A 26191-nucleotide genomic window follows, 5' to 3' on the forward strand; every position below is an offset into this window, starting at 1 on the left:
TGATAACCGAGCTGTGACCTCGTGCATTATTTCTGAGAGGATATTTCTGTGACGAGACCTCCTGTCCGTACCTCTTGTGCATATGTGTCTGTCTGAGCGGGACAGGACGCTGTGCTGTCCCTGCTGGAGTGCCAAGGCCACTTTCTCTCTGCCCTAGGGCACAGTGAAAAAGGCATGAAGACTTGGACCCCAGCATGGGGCTATGGGGCACAAAGCTGTCTGAAACCCTCTCCTGGGGCTGTTCGACTGTGCCTTGCACTTTACGCATGGCTATGCCCATTGATTGTTTCGGCTGAGGCCATATAGAAAATAGGTCAGCCATACAGTGGCTCGGGAAGAGTGCTTTAATTGTGGGGAGTGTGATCTAGGGTGTGTGCATCGTCATGGAGGAGGCTGGAACCAGTTCCAAAGATGTTATCAAGCATTGTGGAATCTAGCCCTTAGACAGCTATTGGTATGAGAGGGTTGCAGGGAATAACCCGGGCAAGTCATCCGATTGTTTCAGTGTGAGTAAAAATTTCTTACTAGAAGGTGAAGTCCTAAAATCCTTTAATTATTTTCTCCTCCACAAACAGAAATTGAAAGAAAAATACATTCATTAAGTGACTCTCTTCCTCAGCCCCATTCTAAGGTATTCAGAACATAAATATATCACTCCTTTGGTGAAACTATATTTTGTGGGAATCCACTTGGTGTAATTCTAGAACATTGTCGATTCCAGAGGGTGCAGTAAAACTTAAGTTTTCCATGATGCCACATACAGTATTTGCTGCTCAGCTCTCCACTTTTAATAAGTAATAGCACAGTTATTTTTGGGATCCCAGAAACAGGTTTCTCCATGGTGTGTGAGAAAGGGGTGTGTTGTACAGTGATGATTGCCTTTCTAATGCTGACCAAGGTAAATGTGTGTTTAATTTTATTTTAACCTTTCATTTCACTTGGCGCTTGATACAGATGGAGACTGACAAAAGTTGTTCAGGGAAAGCTGATTTCCCTCCTCAGCAAATACAGAAACTCTTCACACATGAAAGAGCATTAGTAAAAGCCTGACTACAATGGAGGAACACCTCAGCAAGATTTCCAGTTTGTTGCATGGAAAAATTGGGATTTTGTATTTGCTCATAATTATTTCCATGATTTGAAAACACAAAGCAGTATACCCACTTGCTGTTTTCTGGTTAATAGGGAGGGGTACCTGCTTGTATTAATAGCTGGTGGCTCCCTAGTCCTGGCTGCAGGCACCCTGGAGCCTAAAATACTCACTGCAGTCCCTGTTTTAAATAGCACTGCTAAAAATGGCAAAATTTCCATGTCTTTGAAGAAAGTGTGCATCAATCTAACTTTAATTTTTTAAAATTTTTTTTTTTTCCTTTTTGCCAAAATTGTCTTCATAGCTGTCTGTTTGCACTGGCAAGCTGAGAGTGCAAAACCACTTGCCTCATGTTGAGAAAAACATTTGGTGGATTGATAAATGGTTCAAATTTTGGTGAAAATATAGCCATTAGTCCATAGAACTCACAAAGCATATTTAGAGATAGGATGTTAGAATTTCCACATGGGAAGAATGGTATGAAGGGAAGGACAGTCTTGTGGCTTAAGAAACTTATCAGGGCTTTTAGACAACGTGAAACTATTTTATTTTTCCTCAAAAACTTCAGGAAATAATGACAGGAATAATTACAAGTAATGTTGGATTGAATTAAATGCTTATTTTGATGCAGTGAAAGGTTCCCAAACAGGTTGCATGTTATTACTGAAACCAGCCAAGAGGGAATGCCTTTCCTATAAGCAAGTACAGTCTTCAGAAATGAGAGAATGAAGTTAAACCTGGTGTGTGTTAGGCATGAAGCTATCAGGTGAGGATACCTTCCTTGTTCTACTTTTATATATAGCACCTACACCCTTTTCTGAACCCTACCTGCAAAATCTATTTGCATTTCACTTGTAGAAATGTGCAAGTGTTTTGATCCCATATTTATTTTTTAAAATCTGTCTGCAAATTTTTATAAGGTTTGACCTGAGTTTTGTAAATCACTCAGATCTACTAAACTCATGGACAAAAATACTTGTGTAACTCTGTTAAAGAGATCTGGATACACTTAGCTCAGCTGCAGTCCGATCTCCAGTGTGCCTGATTTCCCCACATCTAAAAGAGGCATCGTAACACCTCCTTTCATACTCCATTCTCCTGTCTGAGCTATTCAAAGGCAACCCCTTCTGATCAAACATCAGCTTTTTATTGTATATTTGTGTACGGCCCTGATCTTATTTTGGGCCTTCTGGAAACTTAAAATAAACAATACATCTAGCAACAGTGATGGAGAAAAAGAAGAATGCGAGATAACATTGGCACAATTTCTGTGCTGAGCAACCTGCTCAAGGATGAACTGACCAGACCGGGGTGTAAACGCCAGTATTTGAGTCTAAGCAAAGGCTCCACGAGAATTTTCACATGTTGACCAAGTATCAATCTCACTGACTGAGTGGTGGCCTACATGAGTGCTAAAAGATAATGAAATAGTTCCCTTCCCAGACAAAAACATTCAGTTGCGTGGTGGAAGTGACACAGCGTAGAGGAGACTTGGCTTCCAGTAAGCAGTTAGGCATTTTAATGGGCTCATGAGGCTACGTGTGTAGTGTGACGCTGAAAATCTACAGCTGGTCTGAAAATCAGTCTCAACTTAGATCAGCTCTGGACTTACTTTGCATGTCACATGCTCCAGATGTGTGGGAGATGCAGCAGATGATGGTGAACTGTATGTGGAAGAAGTCGTTGACCATAACTGGTAAATTTTAGAACCAACAGAGTCACGGCTTAGTCGAGGTTTGAAGTATGCAGCTATACCATGCGTGAGATCGTGGTGGGCATCATGACAATGATTATGCTCTTAGAAGATGAGTGACTGGCACTAGTAAAACCATTTTAAATGGTAGCTTAATATAATATATAAAATATGGTTTCATGCTATCTTCCTTCCAGTTTCTCCTTGAAAGTAATTTGCATTTCTAAGCAACACTAAGTTCTAAGCAAAGATAGGTTTAAACAATAAAGGGGAATTAAAAGGTAAAAGTATCTTTTCAAATAGGCTTTGAAGCGGTGAAGAACCAGGAGCACTGATGGAATACAGGATTATGATTTACATGTAGCAAAAGCTAAAAAAGAACATCCATCTCTGCCCATGTTTTGGGCAGATTTTAGCTAGCAATAAATTGGAACAGGGAAAAAAATAAGAAATCGAAACGAGAGCAGCAGTGGCACAAAAGCATCTAATGGGGTTGATGCATTTAAAAACCCCCAGATTTTCTTGCAGTTGCTGTAATGTACTGTACTGTAAATGGCTGACCTATCTGATGCTGGAATAAATATGCCATAAAAGGTTTTCTGTGCAAGTTTTTATGTAACATATCCTCACTATTTTCTTTTCCAACTGTTACTCTACAATCATGAAAAACATTCATAATCTTTAGTAAAATATAAGTAAACACATTAAGATCTGTAATGCTAAACTTAGGGTTGGTACTCTGTCTCTTAACAAAGAAGCTGCATTACTTAGGAATGCAATCCTGTTGTCAGTTTAATATAGTATGGGCACGGTGGGATTTAGATGCTGGTAATAAACAGAATTGAAAACCCAGAGCAAAGGTTTACAACATGAATATACTGCAGAGATACTTGTGGTACTGTGAGAACTTCATTTCTGCAGTGTCAGGATACTTGTAAAGTTAGCGCTTTTGTCTCGTTGGAACTTGCCAGGTACAAATATTTAAAACAAGTGTTTTGAATTTTCAGCATCACCTGCACCGTAAGCAGAAATGGTGAATGTTTCCAACCCTGTGTAAGAAGACTACACATGGTGCAGTAGACTTGCTTTCCTTGTTGTGGTTTTTTACCTGCTGAGGGTGTACACTCTGATGATTCGTGGTGCTGCTGGATGCTCCAGCATGCCAAAAGGCTTAAAAAAATGTTTTCTTCATCTTGGCAGGAAATTTTTCATGGAGGAAATGCCACCTTCCTTTATCCTTAAACTTAGATCTCTGGTGTTATCTTCTGGGAATTCCTGCGTCTTGTTCCCTCCCTCTTCCCCAGCTATACACATGGTCTCTCAGCCTTTTCATCATGGAATTTCATGTATTTCTAGAAAAAGAGGGAACTTGCTATGTAGCATCCTCTTTTTGGTTTAAAAACAAAACAAAAAAAAAAAAGCAAGTTGGAGACGTCCTCTTATCTGGATAAGAGAAGATAAGCAGATAAACACAGAGGTGGAACCTGTTATTTGTTATGAGATTTCTTTTATCAAGAACCCAGTTAATGATAAATGTAACTTTCCAGTCAAAGGAGCATTTATTTTGAGGAAAATATAAAAACGACATTCGAAACCTGTTTGAAGTACTCCTCTAAGTACATATGGACTTGCTAGGGCTGGAATTTGATTTTGGTTAATTTTTCAGTTTTCTCCCACAGTTCACTGTCCAGCTTTCTGCCCTTTCATGTCTGAAACAGCTGAGCTGTTCTGTGCTGGCTTGGAGCCACTATTCATGGCACCAGTATGCAATGTAGCAGGATGGAGATGTCCTCTTATCTGGCTCCTTTTTTTGGAATGAAGATGATTTCTTAGTATAATGAAGAAAAAAAAACAAAAAGCTGTTCAGTGGTGGATGCCCATTTTACAGACTTAGAAAACGGCACACACAGAGTGGTTGTTCTCAACATTTTGGTAGGAAACAGTACTTGAGGGGCCCTTGGTGTGGGGCAGCTCCCACGCTAAAAGCAAACTTTACGGTATTTGGGTCGTTCATCACTTCACAAGCTGAAGTGTTGGGACAAAGATGTTTATCAATGGCATGTGATATTCGTTTTGGCTCTCAGTGAAGTAAATTGCGATGAGCTGGTCACCTCAGTAGAGGTAACGCAGCTGAGATACCCTGCGGTCCTGACCTGCCGCTCCGGGGTGAGCAGCACACAGTGCCCGTCGGTGGGCTGCCGTGTCCGCACGCCCCCGCTGCTGCTTCTCTGTAGCTGCTGCTCTCTGGGGGGATCCTGGCCTCTAGAGCGAGACCCTCAAACTGTGTTCCTTAATCGTTTTGCCGGAGGACTGAAACCCAGAGGCTCCCAGCACTGCCACACCTTGAACTGGGAACTGGGTGCCCGTACAGTTGCTCACCCGTTGTGGTGGCACGGTGGGAGAGGGGTCTGGCTCGCGGTCACTGACCCTGGCTGCACCAGTGCACTTACTTGTGTGCTGCCACCCTGGAACGCAGGGCAGGGCGGGCAAGGAAGCCAGGGCAGTCGTGCTTCTGTCCTGGCATCTCGGATGCATGTGCAGCCCTAACTGGTATGTCAGAAGGCCCAATGGAGAGGGGAAAGAGGTTCCTTATAGACATTCCAAGAGAGAAGTGAAATATCTTTAAAAAAAAACAAAACATCAAGCTATGAAATCTTAAACAATGTGTGTCTGGCCTTTAACTTGTAAATCGGTGTCATTTAAAACAAAATACTAGGAAATAACTTTTGAAATGTCCAAGTGTAGAAAGTGTTTACTTCTTTATTAACATAGGATAGCTTCACTAAACAACGCAGCAAAACAAGGGATGTCGCTCCCTGCCTCCCAATAGGTGCTGGTGAAGCAAAACACCGAAACTAGAAATTGGGTCTTGGCAGCCAAATCAGGGTGATAAACACGTATCCTTCCCTAGCAGTGCAACAGAGAGTAATATATATAACAATCAGTTGGTTGAAACACAAGCTGTAACTATCACACAACAAAATTCCCCTAAAATCTGGAATATTGCTGAAAAGCTCTTTGAAATTATCATTTCATACTGGCAGTTTACAGAAAAATTATTTGCATAAGTACCCACCATACTCCAGTAGATTTGTAGTAGAGAAAAAGTAATATATCAATATGAGAACTGTCTGTACCTTTGCAAATTATTTTGTTCAATTGCCCATGTTTTCCTTCTTCCTTATGGATCTTTTAATTCTTCTGTCCTTCTGTAGGCTTCCCTCTCTGCTTTCTTCTGTTTCTTTTTCCCTGCTCCTTTATTTTGTTTGTATCTCCCTTGCCTCCTTTTTATCTCTCACTTAATAGAGAACGGCAGTTATTGTGATAAATGAGAAGAACTATGCTACCTAAGAAATGGAGCAGAGCTTTGATCTTTCAGGCTTTGGTAAGAATACCGCGATGTTAACATCACTGCAGGCAGTTATACAGGTGTGAGATAGAGAGCTGTGGACAGTTCTAGATGCTCCACCTAGAGTAACTCCAGGAAGATTACCCCGTGGTTCATACACACATATGCTTTGTATCACAGAAGCATATTAGTTTGGATGACAAGTATGTTCTTTGCTAAGAATTTTCCGTATGATTCTAGACATTTGGAAAATCCAAGTCCTCTGGTAAAATCATCTCCCGTGTTTTATGGAAAAAAATATCTGCATTTTCCTGATGAGAGAAAGACCTGAGGGCCTTGCCCAAAAAGTCACAGAAGTTTGTGGGATAAAATAGCAGGAGAACCCTTATGGTTAAAATACATTTGATTTACCTCTGTATTTAAACCCTGAATTTGTACCTCGGATTAGAGGCCAGTGGCTGGTACATCCGATGAGAGGTTCTGCACTGTGTTCCTTGTTGACCCTTGCTTGGATTTCCATTCCTCCAAATCTCTTAACCTGTTTAATCTCTGATAATCTGAAATGCTTGCCACAGAAGTAATCAGTGAATTTCAACAGAATTTACAAGCGTTTCAAGCCACGCATATGTTCCTGTGCCAGTCCGTGCCCAGCACTCTGGCACTAGAACAGCCAGGACTGAAGCAGATACTAGTTTCAAAAAAGCTGGATGACACTATTTGTGGGATTTAATATTCAACTTTGATATTGTTACAAAAAGCTGCAATTCAACAGCTAATGCACTTGAATCAGTATAATGCGTGCTTTGAAACCTGCTACATCTTTCCAAATGCAGCTGTTACAACTGGGAGAGCAGCACTGACCAAGGCTGCTACTATTTGGTAACATTTTGTAGCTGTCAGAATGGGTCTTTTCTCTGCTGTTTAGCACTGCTGAAGGTTTGGAAAAGTAGCATAAACGTCATGTGTTTTTCTTTGCATCGTGATCAGTGGCTCAATGATCTTCTGATTTTCACTGAAAATATTATTAAAACAAGAAGCTACAGTTTAATACTGACTTGAGAAATTTCTTTGTGAAGGGTCTCACATTTCTAGATTTGAATAACCTAGATTTCTGCTAGAGTCTGTCCCATGCATTCCTTTTGTTTCAAAATAGATGTCTCAGAGCTAAATAACCCATAAATATTTTCAGCTGATTTTTCTGCAGGGCCACGTTGTCACCTTAGTCTTTAACAACAAACCGCCACCAAGGCCAAGGGGAAGCTCCACATGGAGTATGTGGTGAGCACGGCGGTTACCTCCGAGTCAGTTCTGCTTTGCCACCTTCTCCCTGCTGCTTTGCATGTGCTGACCTTTCCTGTGCAAAAGTAATCTGAGAAACACTCTGCAATTTGATTTCTTTCACATGCTTAAAAAAATAGTAGAATAAATGGAACGGGAGGATTTGAAAGATCAGTAGCCGCGATAATTCCAGCTTCCACTGGAGACAGTTAACAAGCGTCACGGATCAAACATTCTACAGTAAGCCAAAATCTACATCTTTATTTCTTTAATTTTTAGTTGTATTACAGAGATGGTATATACTAACAGCAGGCTAGTGTTAGTCATTAAGTGCATATTTACTGTGATTAATTAAACAACATTAATTTCTCTTAATACCACAAGTGCAACCACAGTATTTCACAAAACATCTCTTCTTTACATTGCTTCACCATTTTAGTGAAAGAAGCAGCCTGTGTTTTTAAAGATGATATAAATTCACACGTTTACCATATTTACCTACCTTTCTCAGCTTTAAACGTATATCTACTGTATTTTTCAGAAGAGTATTAAAAAAGATCTAAGTGATAGACTCAACAGGGAAATTAGTATTGTAATGTATTCCTAGAGCATCCAGGCTCACCGGGTGTGCTGATAGCCTTTGAAACTGGGCTTTTCAAAGGTAAGGTCCACTGCTTTTGCATACTCAGATCTTTTTTAGAATAGCAGATTTTGAAAGGGGTGGGCTGTGAATAATTATAACTGCCCGTACATTGTATGAAAAATGACAATTTTTATTTTACAAATAAAAATTAAGGTCCTAGTGTGTACTAGTGTACTGAAGGTACAGTGCACATGGCCAAGTCACAGATTTCAGTTCTTTTAAACACGCTTTGTAGCCAAAGCCATCTGTAAGCATTTAGTCAGAAAGGAAGGTGCCTGCTGGTCCTTGGCCTGCAGATACCGTGGAAGGGAACAATTGGGAAAATAGCTGATTTCTCCTCTTCTTCAGAGCTGCATCCTTTGCCATGGGCCATAGCTAAAGCAGAATCAGTAGCTGCACGATAGCTGTGAAAATACCTTCTCAACCATCTGTTCTGATTGAATACACCTCTTCAATCAATAAATTTTTTTCCCTATCAGAAAAATTACAAGGACATGACCTCGCTGCTGCAGGATAAACCGTTTTCACTAATGAGAAGTTCCTGTTACTGGCTTCCCATGCACAGTTTTTAACTTCTCCAGAATCTCAAGTGACCTCAGTGCTGTGTTTACCATCACATCTGCACACCCACCGGTGAAAACCCCAAATGAAAAAAAGCCAAGGCCATATTTTGCTTCAAAAATAAGAAAACATGCAAATCCGTATTTCTGGGACAACAGTCACAGACCTGTTAGGTTTAGTCTTATTCCTGCTGCGTCCAGAATCCTGCTATTGACTTCAGTGGGAGTTGGCCTGAGCGCTGAACTATGACTATGAAAGGTGGTTGTCAGTGATTTTCAGTGTGAAAATGATTTTGTAGGCATTGTAAACAGAAGTGGCAGGTGGCAAATATTCAGTCAGAAAACTCTGCAGTTGAAGTCTACTAATGGAACACTTTGCTTTCTACAGACCTAGTTTTCAAACAGTTCTCTAAGATCTATACAGTTCAGGGAAACTTTTAGTACTTTTATCTATAAAACTTTAAGTACTTTTATTTATAGACCTTGCTGTTCATTATAATTTAAAGCTGTGAACACAAAGGGAATATTTAACCATATGCACTTTCATAAGACACTACAATCAATGTCTTATATTGCTCTACCATGCTCCAGTATCTTTGGGAAAATAACAGTAATAGTATTTATGCAAACCTATGAGTCACTGGCATAAACAGTTACCCACAAGTCTCGGCAAGATAAGTGTTTCTGAAGATGTAGGAGAATTATTTTATCATCTCTGAAGATGCTTCACAGTTAATCTAGACCATGGTTCTCAAATGAGAAGTTACTTCATGCATTACAAATTTGGAATTCTTAAATAGTTTATGGTTTCATTTATTATGAATGATGCAGCAATCCTGGCTAAGTCATGAACACTGGTTAAAGATTTCAGTAAAAAATAGCATGAGGTAAAAAGTTGTTAGATTTTGCTCTTATTACAGAATTATTACAATTGTTTTTTTACTCTCTTTGTTCCTAAAAGAATTTTTGAACCATGAACTAAAAAATCAGAGTTTGCAGGCATCTGGAGTTGGAGGTTCAGTTAAATAAGTAAAGTTATATGCATTGGCAAGCTTGAAAGATTCAGCTGTAAGTAGGTATTTGGGAAAAATCAGTAAACATAACAATTAACAGTTACTTCATATTCTAGAACCAAGCGCTTCTCCATTTGTGACTTCTAATTCACACTCCATCTGCTGTGGTCAAGATTTTGATCTTTACGTTTAACTCCTGCTGGCTGTCATAAGCACTGCCTGTCCTCAGGGCAAGTTTTAATTATTGAAAAGAAAGAGTTCTGAAGATGTAAATGTATTTCTTAGTTTTCCTCTTAATGTTTTTCATGAAATATTGTACTTTCACAGGCTGCAAATGCAGATTAAATGCTAAATTTAAAATTTATTCTTTTAAAGTGTGAGAACAGTTGCCAGACACTTTGTGTTGGTCTTGCTTTTGCTTGTCCTCACTGCAGCACCTCTGTTGCGATTGCTTCCTCATCTGGGTACCCGGATCACTTAAGGTATCATCAGCTATTTGGTTCAATATCAGTATTTCTCAAAAAAAACCCCACCCAAACCAAGTTAAATAATGTCTTGTGGTTACCTACAGCAGGTTATTTCTACCATTAGGGAGTCTCTAGCTCTGTCTCAGGAAAAATGCCCATCAGGGCGGGGGTTTTCGGGGGCAGTGTCCTCATCGTGAGCTGCTTAGCTGGTGGTACAAGCCACCCTTCGGACCAGGGGTGAGGGTGCGAGGATGTGCCATGGCCAAGGGCTACAGAAATCACCTCTATTTGGGGTTTCTTGAGTGCATGAGGGGGGAACGGGGTGCTGGGCACGGGGGGGCCGCCCGCTGGGCTATTTGCACACATTGGGTTTGACGCGCAGGAGGAGAATATTTTTCCCACGCTATCTTCTCAGCATGCCTCCCTGTTATTTGGTGCTAACATAGGAAAAATATTTACCCTATGAAAGTACATGTGATACTTAAAATGGCAAATATATATTTCATAAGGAACATTTGGGAACCAGTCCTTCCTTTAGCTACATGCCAGAACACGGGCACAGTAATTAGGGTTCCCCCTGTGCCTTTAATTGAAACCAGAGATGTGGCTGCAATATAACTTTCGCATGTGGAGTCTGGGCTTCTCCCAGGGCTACATTTGTGTCCAGGGATTTGCTTCACACCATTACAGGGAAATGAATCAGTCACACAGTCACTATTAGAAATTCAGTGCTGCTTTAAAACCAGGGTTTTCCCCTGTCTTGGAGAACACTGGTTTCATATCAAGCTGTAGAGCTTGGTGTTACTGCACGAATGCTAAACTTTTCAAGCAGCAGAAATCTGTCTCATGATGACTTTAAAATGAGACATATCAGCAGTTCTGAAGTTTACTTATGTATTCCATGAAACTGATTGTCTGCTGATTACAATAGGGACAAGATGGAAAAGGAGGTAACATTCTCTTCTCAGAAAACAAAGGTAATTATTTTCTTGATCTCCTGGCTTGGTAGCTGTCTGATGTTGCAGCAACACAGATCACAATCCATTCGACTTGGAGCACAGAGGGAAAACTTGATTGTGTTTCTCTGTTTCTTAAAACATTTCATAAAGAAAAAAAAGTAGAGAGGCGAGGAAATTCCACATTATGTGGGGAGAGAGTCATTCTTGTAAGCAAGGTCCAGATTTTTAGCTTGCCCTGAGCAGTCATGCAGGACAGTTGCTGGGATGAATTATGACACGGAATTGGGATTTCCTAAAATGTCTGGACTGTTAAAATAATAATTGGTTGCTATGACGCGTATTTTATCATAGCTGCCTTACCACCTTGTACTTGGCTTGGTAATCACTGTAAGTGCTGTGTTGTGTTGTGGTATTTCCTTACTACCAAAAGTTTGCTGTGCCTGGCAGAAAAGGTTTAAGTGTGCTTCTCAGAAATAGCCCCGAACACGCTAGCTCTGGCAGTAAGGGCACTGGAACCGGGCTTGCACGGCACACAACGGCAGTTCGTGCTTTGGGGAAAATATTGTCAGACTACTCTAAAGGGCTGTGGGGTACGGACAGGTCAGAACTAGGGATGGCTTGTCAGAAACAAGGGTGGATGTTTTGGGGAACAAGCAGGAAAGTTAATGCCTGACAAAGCGTTTTCCTTTTGAGAGCTAGACTGGAATTTGAGATTGCTGAATCTGGTAATTTCTTGGGTACCAGTTCATTATTGCGACGTTCACTCTCCAATATCATGTCTCATCCTGATCCACAGAGAGGGTAATAACCTTTTCATCAGTTACTGCCTTTGCTCAAGTAGCAAAACCCTGTGCTGTGAAAGAGCCTAGAATCCTGCTGGAAAAAAAGTTACTACTTTGTAGTGTAAGTAAAACCCATATCCACACAAGGGTGGTAATGATTTAGGATTGATCACCTATATTTGGGATTTCCTAGAGCTCAAGTCCTTGCCTTTGCAATTTTCTTTTTATAGAGTTATATTCTTTATGCAATTCGACCTGAGTAATATTTTAATTACATTTCTGTTGCTGCTGGAGATTTATAAATCCTATCCCTACTGTGTACTTTACCTAATATGCAAGTTACACATGATACAGTTTTAAAATTATTCTTATGTAATGACACAGTTATCCCCAGATTGGTTAGCAAATGTATTTACTGTGCTAACAACAGACCAAATTACTGGAAAGGGAAAAATGAGGCATCCTCAAATTTCAGTTGATGGGTTAGTCTCTGACTGGGGACATGCAGGAAAACATCTCACTCCTCTTCACAAGGACACATCTTTTCCAAGATGTCCTCGACCTAAGCCAGCAATTAGCAGTTTTCTGATAGGTATGACTCACTACCACTTAGAAATCTGGAAGCAGATTTGCCTGTCTCCTCCGGTTAGTTCCATCTTGTGCTTTCCAAAGCAATACCCAAACAAATTAATGCTTTGAAAGTGTGGGCACTCTGAGCATGTTTTAAGTTGACAGTGAAGCAGCCAAAGCTTACTTATTTGTACAGGATTTAATAAGACTAGTAAATGCTTCCTTTGACTTCTTAAAATATTAACTTATACATTGAGGTGGACCTGAGCAATTCTCTCTGTCTTAGAAGCCTCCTTAAAATCCTTGGAAACGGACACATCACCAGGGCTTTGATTCTGTTGCTACACACAGCACTTGAAGGAGAAAAAACGAAGTACACATCTTGCACTTTCAGATTAATAAGACAAACTGATAGGATTTCGTTATTTTCCCCGTGTTTGCCTGTGCACAGGCACGACAGCTGAATCCGCAGTGAGCTGCTGCTGCTCGGGGTGGTGGGTGCCACCCTGCCTTGCTAGAAGCTGCCTGTGTTTTGCCTGTGCCTAACAGTCCCAGTCCCTGCCTTGCTGTGGGCAGAGGCGTGCTGACTGGTGAGGGGCAAAAGGCATCACACAGAGACTGGAGCTGTGTGGGAACTGCACAGCCTCCATCGTTTTACCGAAGGGCAAGGCAGAAGGTCACAGCTGCTTCTGTTGAGGCAGCAGCACTCGGACCACGCCGGGCTCCTGCAAGCGCTGCAGTCACTCTTGTGCTGGAGAAAGTTAGATCCAGTCAGTGGTGTCTTCTGACTGCTGCAAAACAAACTAATTTATTTTTTTTAAAAAAAATTCTTGCTCAACACGCGGCTGTTCACCTAGCAAAGTGATAGGTGTGATTAAAAAAAAGTGACATTATAGTGTAACACCATATTCTGCCCTACTATGAGCAAGGGGCTCTGCTTGTAGTAAGACGAAAGTATTTAATGTGGCTTCTAATTTTTGTGCCATGTCAATAAGCTAAGGTTATAAACTACCTTTAACTACTGTTACCAAGTGGCATTGCTTAATTCTTGTGAATATTAGCGGTTTTTACTGTATGATTGATGCATTGCACTGTATTTCATGGCACTGTCAAGGAAATGTTTTAGCAGAGAAGTATTCAGAAGCAGCTGATACAAATAAGCATACAGGAAGGCATTTTGGCTGCAAGACAAGTATAGATGTAAATATACAATGAAATGTTTGCACAAAGCATTTTGAGCACTGTGAAGTTATTCTGCTCCTATGACAATACTATGTAAATTCATCTTCATTTTTCTGAGTGGCACAGTGCCATGCTGCATTCAGCCAGGCACAAAATAAATTGGTTGCTTGTAGTTTGATCTCACAGCAGATTATTCAATTTTAATTTTCAGTTTGCTTCCCGAGGTAAATATGACATCAATTAATATGTCAGAGATGAAGAACTCACATGAAGCACTGCTGCTCCCCTGGGATGAGCTCTCTCAAAGCATGTTTGGAGAGGAATTAAACCCAGAAACTTTTCCCATGTTTCCTCACATCCCTTATTTTTTGTTATGGTCGGAAAATGTCTTTAAACATTGTGAACAATGGGAGGGCTGGTGTTCCTCATTCTTGAAACACATCTGCAGATGTTTGACTTAGCCTATGATGTGTGCCATCACCTTGCTCATACATTTTTAAGGCTTATTATACTGCTGAAACGCCTTCTGTAAACTCTACACTGGTGATTCATCACCTTTCTCCCGTCAGACCTTTAAAACCACTGTCTAATCGCCGGTTGAGTGAGACAGGTTTTCCTGTAAGACAATAGATTTTTATTTTTTTTCCTGAACTTTAGTTATACTAAGTGTGAGACGCACTTAGGATACCAGATGCAAACCTGATGTTTTAATAAAAGAAGACCTAGTACATGCTTGGGTTTTTTTCAGTGTTTGAGCCCTCTGAAGTGTCATGGAATTAGGTTTTCTGCTTTGTTTTTTTAAAGATGTGATTTAGGAGGTCTTGTCATTGCAGAAGTCACAAAGAGTTTTGAATTGGCCACTGCTTGAAAATTGTTATGCCTATTAAGTTGATGTAGGTTTTGAACTGGGATATATGTTACCAAAGGACCATCCCATTTGTTTCTGGGAAAACAAGAACTTCAGGTTACCCATTACCCAGAAAATAGCTCTGCAGGAAGCTTTCGTTAGGAACTGTCATTATTTGGAATTTAAAGATGTGCACATTAATGATACTGGTTTTGTACAACATCATTATTACTAGAAACATCATAGATCTTGAAATCAATGATGATTTTGTCCTAAATAGCAATTGGCAGGACCCTAAGGTCGTGTTCAGAGCAAAGGCACAGATTCCAGCCCCACCAGGGCAGGAGGAGGCTGCGTGTGGGTGTTGTGCAGCACAAAGGATGGCAGGCTGCATCACAAGAAGAAGCTGCAGACATGGTAGCTGCATGCCCAGCAGCTTTGTCGGCTCAGGGATCTTCACATCAGTGCCCCTTTTACCCCCGAATAAGTCTGGGAACGTGACCATCTTCTGGGACCTCTCCTTCCCACTTGGCAGCTTGCGGAGACTTCAGGTTTTCCAGGGTAAAATAATGGCATCACTTCCTTCACAGAGCTGATTCTACCTGCCTGGATATTTTTTCTACCCTATCAAATGTAATTTAATTAAAATACAAAATGCTAGCATGGAAGTGAACTGGCAAATAATTCCTGATTGTCTTCTAGAAACAGAAAACAGTTTCACCAGCAGGGAGAAAAACCCCGCATCAAATCCACTGGTAACTGCTGAAGGTCATTCACCTCCCCTGTTCTTAGTTTAGTGCAAATGCAGTAAATATCTGTTGGTATGTAATTTAACCCCTAATTCAGTCTTACAGTCTTCACAGAGAAAGCAACTTTTTTTTTTTTTTTTAAATAGCAGCACATATAAATGCAGTATTACATTCACTGGGAGATGTTTTAAATGTTTTATTACACATTTTTTTCACAAAATATATTTCAGAGTTTTTTTTTTCTTTCCAAAATGCTGGTATACTTGATTTAAAATGTTTTAGTATTACTATTCTATAATTTCAAGATTTATCTTGAAATTTAAGGGACAAATTCAGCAAAGCATGTGAGTTTATATGTAATATATGCCAAAGCCTTAAATTTTTTTATCCTTTGGTAGTGGTGCACATATATATTAATTTTACTATTTTTCTTAACAGTTTATTTCAGTACACAGATCAGTCTAACTACAGAAAAGGTATTTATTTTCTGCATTTTTTGTAAAGTAATGCAAGGTTATATAACGACTCCTGAATAAAAATACTTGTACATGTATGTAAAAATGCTGACATTATAAAGAAAATTATTAAGTATATTTCTGTATTGAGAGTGTGGTTCTTGCTTGAAGTTTTTCACCACCTCATTTGCTACACAACAGTATTCAGCAATAAAACATAAAGCATTACTGATGTCCAGGCAGTAGAAACAAATGAGTTTCTATGTAAAAACTGAAATATAGAACGTTATGTAAACATTCTTCAGCCTCTTGTTCTTAGCATTGTGGTTTTTGATTCTTAAAATAATGCTTTAATAATTTTGATAGATGTCTCCTAGAAGCTGGCCTGACACATCGATATTACAGCATACTTTGAAAGGGCCTTTTCTGCCAAATATATTTTTTTTCCCAGCAGCAGCCAGGCCAGCCCGTTTCTCCTCTCGGCCACGCCACGTGTGCTGGGTCTGCAGCGCTGCCCTGCTGTGCCATTCATTCAAAGAGTTTCAAAAAGAAGCAGCTGATAACCTGTATCAAGGAATTAGTTATTTTTAACCCTGGTACAGTTGCTGTGTGACCCTAAAAGCCCTTTGGGTGTCCCAGGGGCAGAAATAAGCGGTGTGCTACACAGGCTGATTAAAGCCGTAGTATGCCTGAAAGAAATCGTTATTGTCCTGTATCTCCAGAGAGACAAATGTGATACTTCAGCTGCTTCCAGAGTCACCAAAAGCTCTCAAGGTTTACCTTGGTTTAAAGTATTATTATGAGGATAAGAGGATCCAATGCAATGAGATACAGTCAATAGAAAATGAAGCCCTTAAGCGAAAAGCCTTTTTCAGTTTAAGTCTAACTGAAATAAATGTAACAAATGGAATGATTATTAAAATGAAAAGTTCAGCCCCCCCCCCCCCCCCCCCCCCTTTTTTTTTTTTTAAAATCTGTTGTTTGAAAGATATCCCCTTTAAAAGCATAAAAATCCCTTGGTGTTTCCAAGCAAGTTCAGTTATGGTCTTGTGTATATATATATATATAACAGATATAAGTCAGTGGTCAAAATGCCATGATCTTAGTTGTCACCAGCCAGTAGCTTGTACACGAGGCATGGACCTTTGGTCTCGGGTGGTCTGCTGTTCCAGGAGGGCGAGTAGTAACTTCAGTCATATACCTCTCTGTCACAAAAGGGATCATCAAGTAAATTGAGATGCAAGTATCCGTAACAAGTCAGGTTCATTGTGCTGTATCAGGTGGCTTTTAATAGCTGCTTATGAAGAGTAAAAAGGTTTTCTGATTATAATTCTGCTTTCTACTTTTTCAGAAACCTCATCCATCAATGTGACCAAAGACGTACCAGATAAAACAACGCCTCTGCTTTAATCACTAGACCCCCAATTTAGCCAAGAACTTAACCATGCATGTAACTTTTAATTACCTGAAGCACTGAAGTCAGTAGGGATTACATGCTTAAAATGGCACATGTGCTTTCCGGAGCAAAGTCCTAGAAAAGCCATTATTTTAATGCACATATGATAAACCTGGCATGTCACAGGAATTTAAAAGAGAAAATAAATTATTATTTAAATATTTTAAATTATTTTATCTTTCTTCTTGTTTTGTAGGGGCACATATTTGTTCCTGTGGTGATTTATAGCTACCAGTAATCTTCCACAGTGGTTGCCCTGTCTACTATTCTGGCATCTCCTGCTCTTGCTAATAAACAGAAAAGAGCTATTAAACTCACAGCCAAGTACTCTTATTCTCAAGAGGGAAACTTTGTACAGTATGTTCTGTACAAAACTGAAAGACTTGAAGATCACAGGGGAATGTCCTTTCTCCTTACTGACTCCAAGTCACATCCCTGAGGAACATGACAAGGATTGCACAGAAAACAGCTCTAAAGCAGCTTTGCCCATCTGCAAAGAAGTCCATGAAAAAGATGCTCAAGGAAACCTGCCACAAAGGAAAACGAGCAGAAGTAGAGTGTACCTGCACACGTTGACTGAAAGCATCTGCAAACTAATCTTTCCTGAGGTAAACAGATACTGCATAATAATACTTTAATAGCCTTTAATTATAAACGTTAAAAAACATTTTATGCCAGCCTTTGGATGTGCGCCTTTAAACTTCAAAGTTTGTGTTCTTACGTAGTTCTGTATAGTTTAAATCCTCCTTTCATCCTCTTCCATTCCTTCTGAATTGATGTTTTTGTCTTGTATTTGCAGCCTCCCACTGATCATTTTAATTGTTCCTTTTAAATTCCTGTATTTCTGTACGTATTTTTTACATAAAGATACAATTAGAGCAACTCTGCCTTGTTACCTAATTGTGTAAATAATGTGGTCATCTCATCTGTTCACCTAACTGAATCCATATTGCCAAGTGCATTACTCGTTATCACAAAAAAATTAAAATAGCTATTCTCATCTGCTGTGATGCTAACCTTCTGCCACACTATTTTAGAAAACATTACTGTCTGCATTTACCGCAAAGGTGTTCTTATGTCTGTGCTTAACTCAAGTGAAAACAGGTACAGGGCATTCACAGTGGTTTGCTTCACTGGAGGTGAATACCATGGTTTATCTCTGTAAAAAAAAAAAAAACATGAAAAATGCAGCTCCATAACATTCAACACTTGGGCTTGCTTCAAATTCTGTGGGAAATGTGAACGAACTGGCTGGTATATATTGGGACTACAAATGGCAAATGGCCAACTCTGTGTAGTCATTTCATTACAGTTCTACTACTTGGACATTCAGTGTACTTTACTAAAAGTGCTAGAGTTTTGTTAAATCTATTTGCAGATCTGTTTTCACAACTCTTCATCTATTAACCTTTTGCTAAAATTCTGAGGTTTTGATAGACCCCCTTTTTACCTCTGCTGCATTACACAGAAGAAACTCATCCCTTTAAACTGATCTTCAAATATATAAAGGAAAGGTCTTTTAACTCAAGAATGATCTGGCAAAGCACCCTTTCTATGGTGTCGTGAAGTCACTAGTGTATAGTTGTTGGAGGGATTTTTAAATAGATAACTGGTACGGTTTTTCTCTAAAGAGTGGTATAAATGTATGCAGCTGCCTATTATGTAATCATGATAGGCTAGTTCATCAGCTGGGGCAAAAACTTGGTACCATCAAGGATATTATGACCAGGTACCCCAGGAGCTACTGAAGTTCCAGGTATTTTTCCACTATTATTTACAGTTATTCAAGTAATATTCATTGGAGCTTTGTCCAAGGTATAGTAGTCTGTTCTCTTGCTAATTTGGGGTCCAGACCTAAGCATCTTCCCAATCCTTGTTCTCCTTAGAAAGGTTTTGCTTGCTTAAAAATGTATTTCACATTGCTCAGATACTTGATAGTGCCTTACTTAACCATCAGCAATTATACCATCTTCTTTCAAATTGGAAACTCCAAAACAGCGGGCTGCATCGTGACCCCGACTGCTTCATGAGCTCCTCATGAAAAGAGTGAGTTTTGCATGGAAGTCCAGGACATAGTGCATCCAGAAAAAACTTCTGATTAAATTTGAGATATAACGTAGTGATTGTTTTATTTGCTTCTTTGGGTGTTTACAGCAAAATACAGGACATTGTTTGGAGATAAGTAATGAATTGGATTGTGTTCCACTTCCTGTACCAGTTTATACACAGGTGTAATTTACATTGTGTTCATACATAAACAGTTCCTCAATTTAGATTTTTGCTTGAAAAAAGTCTCCAGAATGTATCGCCTTTCTTTCACCTGATATTTTCTTTGAGTGTGCAAAATTTCCTTTTGCGAATAAAAAAAGTAAAAGATGCCACAGAAAATGCTGGTTTCTTCAAGGAGTGAGAACCAAAGACAAGGCAGACCACAGCAAGCCCCACAGCCAAATTCCGTCATAGCAGTTTAGCACTGTTCTTTTTGGGACGTTTGGGTTTCAAATGATCAGTCTTTATACCTAAGAGAGCTTTACTGGCCCCAACAGTCTGAAATATGCTTGTTTGGAAAGTGTAATTGTTCCAATTAGGAACTACAGAAAGATATGGAACCACAGGATTGAGGTAAATGGAGGTAAATCTTTATGATAGTTTATTTTATTATGGAGTCCTTTTACACAGCTTATCTACAGTGCTAGATTTTCATCTAGAGGAGATTTGGGTTTGCAGCACACGTAGCCAAAATTCTTCTTTTTCTACAAATAAAAAATAAAGGGTTTTAACATTGTCTTGAAATGCTATAGTCTTGAAAACAGAAAAAGAGGTAATCCGAAGCACGGAATGCTATATGGATTCTTTCATAGCTGCATTTGAAACTCTGTTACCTTTTGCAGTTTCAATCTTGACACTTCTGAAAATTGTCTGGAAAAAAAATATTAAGTCTTAATATCCACGAAAAGTTACTTGGCAGAAGAGCCACTTTATACTCGTTTGTTCTATGCATAATACATAATATAACTGGCTTTTTCTGTTAGGAGAATGTATTTTAAACTGAAAAGATTTCTTTCTACATTTTGTATCCATGGCAGGGTGTTTTTTAGGGGGAGGGGATGGGTAATAATAGGAAGTTGGATTAGTTATACTTATTTCTTAGCAGCACTGGCTTTATTGCCTTCTGAAAAACTGGAAGTAACGCACATCACTATATTTAAAATGCCCAACCACTGGCACACATGAGCTACGGGGCTTAAATATAGTGGTACTGGAGCTGAAGACATCAACATAAACTAAATCCCAAACACAGAAATGACATGCTGTTTCTAACAACTACATCATCTTGAAAAAAGTCCCAAGGACAGCAAAGTAATTATCTGTATAAAAATTTTCTTCTCATGATTAAATGTTCAGCAATGACATTTTAATCAATATACCTTTTTTTCCTTCCCCAGTTTGAAAGGCTAAATCTGGCAGTTCAGAGAACACTTGCAAAATATAGAATAAAAGAAGCCAGGTACGTATGTGTAATGGGTTTGCAACTAACTTCTCAGCAAAAATGTTTTGCAGACAGTTCATAAGGACTGGGGTGGTGATTGAGAATCGGGACTTCTGGAATCTGTTTTCAATTATCTTGTCAAATTGGTGTGTAACATTTAAGGTAACGTAAGTTAATAATGATTTAGTTTATTTTAACATATCTGCAAATATTTAAATAACGAAGTTGACTTAGTGGGCACATTTAGCTGTTTGTGCGGGGAAACAGGCAAGGACTGTTTAAAATGAGCAAGTCTTTTGGAGGAACTCAGAGAGTACTCAGGCATAGCTAGAAAGGTAGATATAATTGTACATGGATATAGCCTGGTGTTTTTAAGATGCAAACGGTTAGTATTATACAAAATAATCTGGCTTTTGGTACAGTGGATGATCATACACTACAGGTACTGACATACGTGTTGTCTTGGGCTCACTTGGCTTCTGCTTTCTGTTTCCAAGGAACTCAGCTTGATTTTCATCATTCTTTAGTACTAACACAATATTAATCATTTGACCCTTGTAGGGAGCAAGGATTTCTTAGCATCTCATTGTACAGTGAGGATTCGATTTATTGAATGCATCTGAAAAAATATGTCCCTTATTTTAGATCTTCTTTCAACAGTGGAGAAAAATAATGAAGTTGGAAACTACACTGTTGCTCACCATGATAAGAATAGATAATTGCAATGTATCTTTTAATTGATACTTGATAATTTCAAAGCAGCATCAACCGAACCAAAGATAGCTAGTCAGATGTGCGTTGCAACTGCTGACTGGCTTATTGATATGAATATTTTCCTTATCTTTAATTATGTGTTGCATCCTGGCATATTAGTTTGAAACAAAAAATTATCATATTCTGAATGATGTAATAATGCAAATGTAAGCCAGATCTAAATGTATTGCTTTTGTATGTAAATACATCTAAGTATTTCAAATGAAGAAATTCAGAAAGCATGTATCAAAAGCTTATTGCGTATATGGAATTTAATCTAAGCTACGTGTCTTTCTCATCATTTTGGGTTGGACATTCAGGTTGACATTTATTGACCTCAGAGAACTCAGAGGGCTGCAGTTTTGTGTCACAGAATCTGGATTACTGCTGAGAAACAAGTGATTTTGAAGTCACTATTTCTTATCGGTATTTCCTCTCAAAACAGAAATACTTTCTCACCTCTTTTGAATTTAATGCAATGTAATTCCAATAAATGCTTGAATATAAAGTCCAATTATATTATACAGTTATTATATATTATGAAATTCAGTTATGGCTTCAAGCAAAAAACCCAGACCAAACAAAAATGGAACTGTTGCAACATAAGAGTTTTTAATCAATGACAGGCAATAGCATTTGGCCTCAATCCATAATCTGAGCTCAGACCACTAAAACTTTAATTTAGCGCAAATGCACAAGATAACGTAAGATCCTACCAAGACCCTCTTTTGAGTTAATGAAAAACTGCCTATTTGATCAGCAAAACTTGGTCTGTACACATTAAAGATAGGGTAGGTAACTTCTGTTAGTTACTATTTTTGCCATGCTTATCTTGATTTTTCAGGGGTTTTATTTATATTTTTATGTTCTTTACAGAAAAGCTGGGGATAGAGAAGATTTTGAAAAAATAATCAGTGATCATGCTAATGCAGCAGGTAAACTTGCTTAATAATATATATTTAAAGTATTTCTAAGTTATATATATAAGCTAATGTATGTATATATAAATTAATCTAGTTACTAAAAAATATTTTCCCTGTGCAAGGGCTGCAGTGATACTGACCAGAGGCTAAACAGTGATCTCTGACACTAACAGTTCAGAGTGTCAAAATTTGAGCTAAAGAGAAGAGTTTCTCAAGCCTGAGCTGCCACAGAATCACCCAGCCCTAAGATCCAACATCTAGAGGGAGTTCTAACATACATTATGTAGTGAGGTACAGTTTTATACTCATGAAAAACTGTTTGCTCCTTGTCATCTTCTGAAGGACTGTAGTCTGTCTGAAGAGAACTGCTATAACTTGCAATACAGAACTCTCTGGCTACATCTATAATAGCAAATTAACATTTCCAGGACCTGAAACATGGTCTTCTGTGCACTTGAACTGTTAAGCTGGTCCTGGCACACAGCTGACCTGTGACAGATAACACTTTCCCAAATTATTCGCAGTAATGGTTGGAGAGCTGGAACATTCCCAACAGTCTGCTTGCAGCTGTCCTGTTAAAACAAATCTACTAGCAAAGGTACGAGCTGTTCTGTGCCAGTTGGCCTCGGCATCCCAGAATATTCCTAGGGCCATTGAATTTACTGGATCAGGCATAGCAGTTGTATCTGCATGTGTGCACAGATCCTGTTCTATTCTTACCTTGTATTCTTATTTTAAGTTTTAAAATTCTTCTTTTATTTCTTTATATCAAGCTAGAGGAATTGGATTAAATCCTGTGCCAAAACGTGCATTCATTCTGGCTCCATCTCTACAAAGAACACTGATTCTGGGATCTTTCCAGACTGCAACCTATTGTCTGCCTGTTTTCCAGGCACCACGAATATGCCTTTGGTTACAGCAAGACTCCTGTAGGAGAGGGCCTTCAGGTGTCAGGGCTGGGTCAGGGAAGGATATTGATAATTCAGATTGGTCTAGGATAAAAAAAAAGTGGAGGTTAGCCTCTGTGTGATGAGTGCAGTTCTGACTAAAATGTGGTTCCATGCAGGTGTTCCCGTGGAGTCTCTACAGGAATCTCTTGGTGAAGAGCTATTCAAAATATGCTATGAAGAGGATGAACACATATTAGGGGTTATTGGAGGAACCCTTAAGGACTTCTTGAACAGTTTCACTACTCTGCTGAGGCAGAGTGGCCACAGCCAAGAAGCAGGAAAGAAGGACAGACTTGAAGATGCCTCCATATTATGCCTTGAGAAAGATCAGGACTTCTTAAATGTGTATTATTTCTTTCCGCAGAAAATCACAAGTCTTATTCTGTCTGGCATTATTAAAGCAGCAGCTCATATTTTGTATGAAACCGAGGTGGAAGTGATGCTCATGCCTCCTTGTTTCCATAATGACTGCACTGAGTTTGCTAACCAGCCTTATTTGCTGTACTCTATACAAGTCAAAAGTGCAAAACCTTCCTTATCTCCATGTAAACCACAGTCTTCACTTGTGATTCCTGCCTCTGTGTTCTGTAAGACTTTCCCATTTCATTTTATGTTTGACAAGGATATGTCAGTTCTTCAAATTGGAAATGGGATAAGAAGACTTTTGACCAGGAGAGAATTTCAAGCGAAGCCCAATTTTGAAGAGTATTTTGAGATTCTTACCCCCAAAGTAAGCTGCACTTTTAGTGGAATAATGACAATGCTAAATATGCAGTTTACTGTACGAGTCAGAAGATGGGATAATACTGATATGAAATCATCCATGGTAAGAGACTTTCTATAATCATTACTTCTGTGAGGAATTTGTTAGAGTTAAAATAGCTACAAAACATGGTGCACTTTTCATGGTCTACCTTTCAACATCTAATAATACAACTGAATAATAATGATTTATTGAAGGCACTCATGTAGTTCAGATTCTGAAGCCAATATTCAGGCAATATTCTGCTTTAGGACTTCTACACAAGTAAAACCTGACTGTTAACTTGATTTTATTTAAAAAAAAGTTTGAAATATTGAGATAAACTCAGTAAACTGAGATAAAGCCAATGACATGCCATGCTGTTGAGAATAAGGGCATCTCCAACACAAGGACAGTGGCAGGGAAAGCTTTACTAAAGTACCCCTCAGTCATGTGGGAACAACAGCTCTGGGATTTGGGGTAAGAAGTAGCCATTCGTTATGCTCATTCAGCCTTTCCTATCTTTGATGTTTTGGTATCTTTGATATTCTGATGTTTTCATCAAATGCAGTTGCCGAAGGTTGCACATAGTTTTAGCTGATGGGATTACTCACTACCTTTGCTGGGGTGTGTGGCAAATGACCCGGGACAGTAAAAAACATGGAATATCCAATGATTGCTTTTATTCATCACTAGCTCTAGCTGAAGTCCAGTTTATGTACACCTGGGGCACTCCAGGATAAATCACCAGTTCAGACTCAGCGCTCCAAGAACTTCAATAAAGGTTTTGCCTAGTTAATAATGAAGTGTGAAAAAGTGTAGCACTGATTAGCTACTTCATCTCAGATCTGTTTCTGTGCTAGGCAACAGTTTAATGATTACAAGGGGTAGTAGACTGCGCTTTGCTTTTTTGCATATACTTAACATACACGAATCTCTATTTGCAAGTAACAGGTTTTCTTTAAAAAATGGTCTTTCAAAGCAATGTTAAGCGGAGCACTGCAGCACCTTGCACGTTGCACAAGTGAATTCAGAAGGGACATAAAAATACTTCATACAAAATACTTTGCTTTTTTTAATTATTAAAATGGGATATTTCTTCCATTTATGCCTTTAATTTTAAATTGCAGTGAGTACTGGACATCCTATAATAAAATTGAAGCAGATTTTATCACTTTATTTTAGAAAGTGGTGCATGAACTAAACACTAGAGTTATTAGCAGAAGTTCATAGGCCACTATCGTCAGTAACATTTTATCAATAGATGAAAATGCAGAAAATTCTTTTTGTTTTTCATTTCTTCCTAAGCTAAAACTGATCCTGATACTCTAACATCATTAGTTTATCCTTAAGTTGTGGTCTAACTTTTGTACCAGAAGGCTCAAGCCGAATAAACTTATTTGGTGGCTCTATGATTTAGCACCCCATGTTTTCTCTTAGGCAACTAAATGAAAATGAAAAGACTGTGGACTGATCTGATTTTCCTGTGTTTCAGCAGAATGTATTTCCTCTAAAACTTCTGGCTTCTAAATCATCCTCATGCAGGTTTTGCATGAATTCTTGCTTCTTTAACTGTTTCAGGTGATGGACCTTAAAGGCCAGATGATCTACATTTTTGAGTCCAGTGCCATCCTGTTCTTGGGATCTCCTTGTGTGGATAGACTAGAAGATTTTACAGGACGTGGATTGTACCTCTCAGATATTCCCATTCACAATGCCTTGAGAGATGTTGTCCTGATAGGAGAGCAGGCCAGAGCTCAGGATGGACTGAAGAAGAGGTTAGGAAAGCTAAAAGCAACCCTCGAGCAGGCCCATCAAGCACTTGAAGAAGAAAAGAAGAAGACCGTAGATCTTCTGTTTTCCATTTTTCCTGGAGAGGTTGCTCAGCAGCTGTGGCAGGGACAAGTTGTGCAAGCCAAGAAATTTAATAATGTCACAATGCTTTTCTCTGACATTGTTGGATTCACTGCCATCTGTTCCCAATGCTCACCTATGCAGGTTATCACCATGCTTAATGAGCTTTATACTCGCTTTGATTACCAATGTGGAGAGCTAGATGTCTACAAGGTACACAATTTATTGCATTTCTGTGGGGTTCTGGAGCAGGAATGGAAATGAAGACTAAATGGGACAGAGGATAATAGAAGTCTAAAAATTATTTTGCCCTAAATCTTCATTATAAGAAAGACATATTAAAGTAAATCAAAAAACAAACAAAAAAAAGATCAACAGAATCAGCC

General features: G+C 39.0%; 1 protein-coding gene across 3 annotated transcripts in view; it reads left to right on the top strand.

The window, feature by feature from the left end:
- Positions 1-26191, top strand: part of GUCY1A1 (guanylate cyclase 1 soluble subunit alpha 1) — a 48550-nt gene that overhangs the window by 16325 nt on the left and 6034 nt on the right. For all 3 annotated transcript variants that reach the window (XR_013927760.1, XR_013927761.1, XM_080385231.1), the window contains exons 2-6: positions 17290-17701; positions 20540-20601; positions 22213-22271; positions 23326-24035; positions 25533-26018. Coding sequence is in view for 1 of the 3 variants with exons in the window: in XM_080385231.1 (XP_080241357.1) it covers positions 17453-17701; positions 20540-20601; positions 22213-22271; positions 23326-24035; positions 25533-26018 (1566 nt within the window). In the remaining 2 variants the exon portion in view is untranslated. The remainder of the gene's footprint in view (positions 1-17289; positions 17702-20539; positions 20602-22212; positions 22272-23325; positions 24036-25532; positions 26019-26191) is intronic.

The sequence above is a fragment of the Falco punctatus genome (assembly GCF_963210335.1).
Source record: "Falco punctatus genome assembly, chromosome: 1".
In the NCBI taxonomy this organism is placed as follows: Eukaryota; Metazoa; Chordata; class Aves; order Falconiformes; family Falconidae; genus Falco; species Falco punctatus.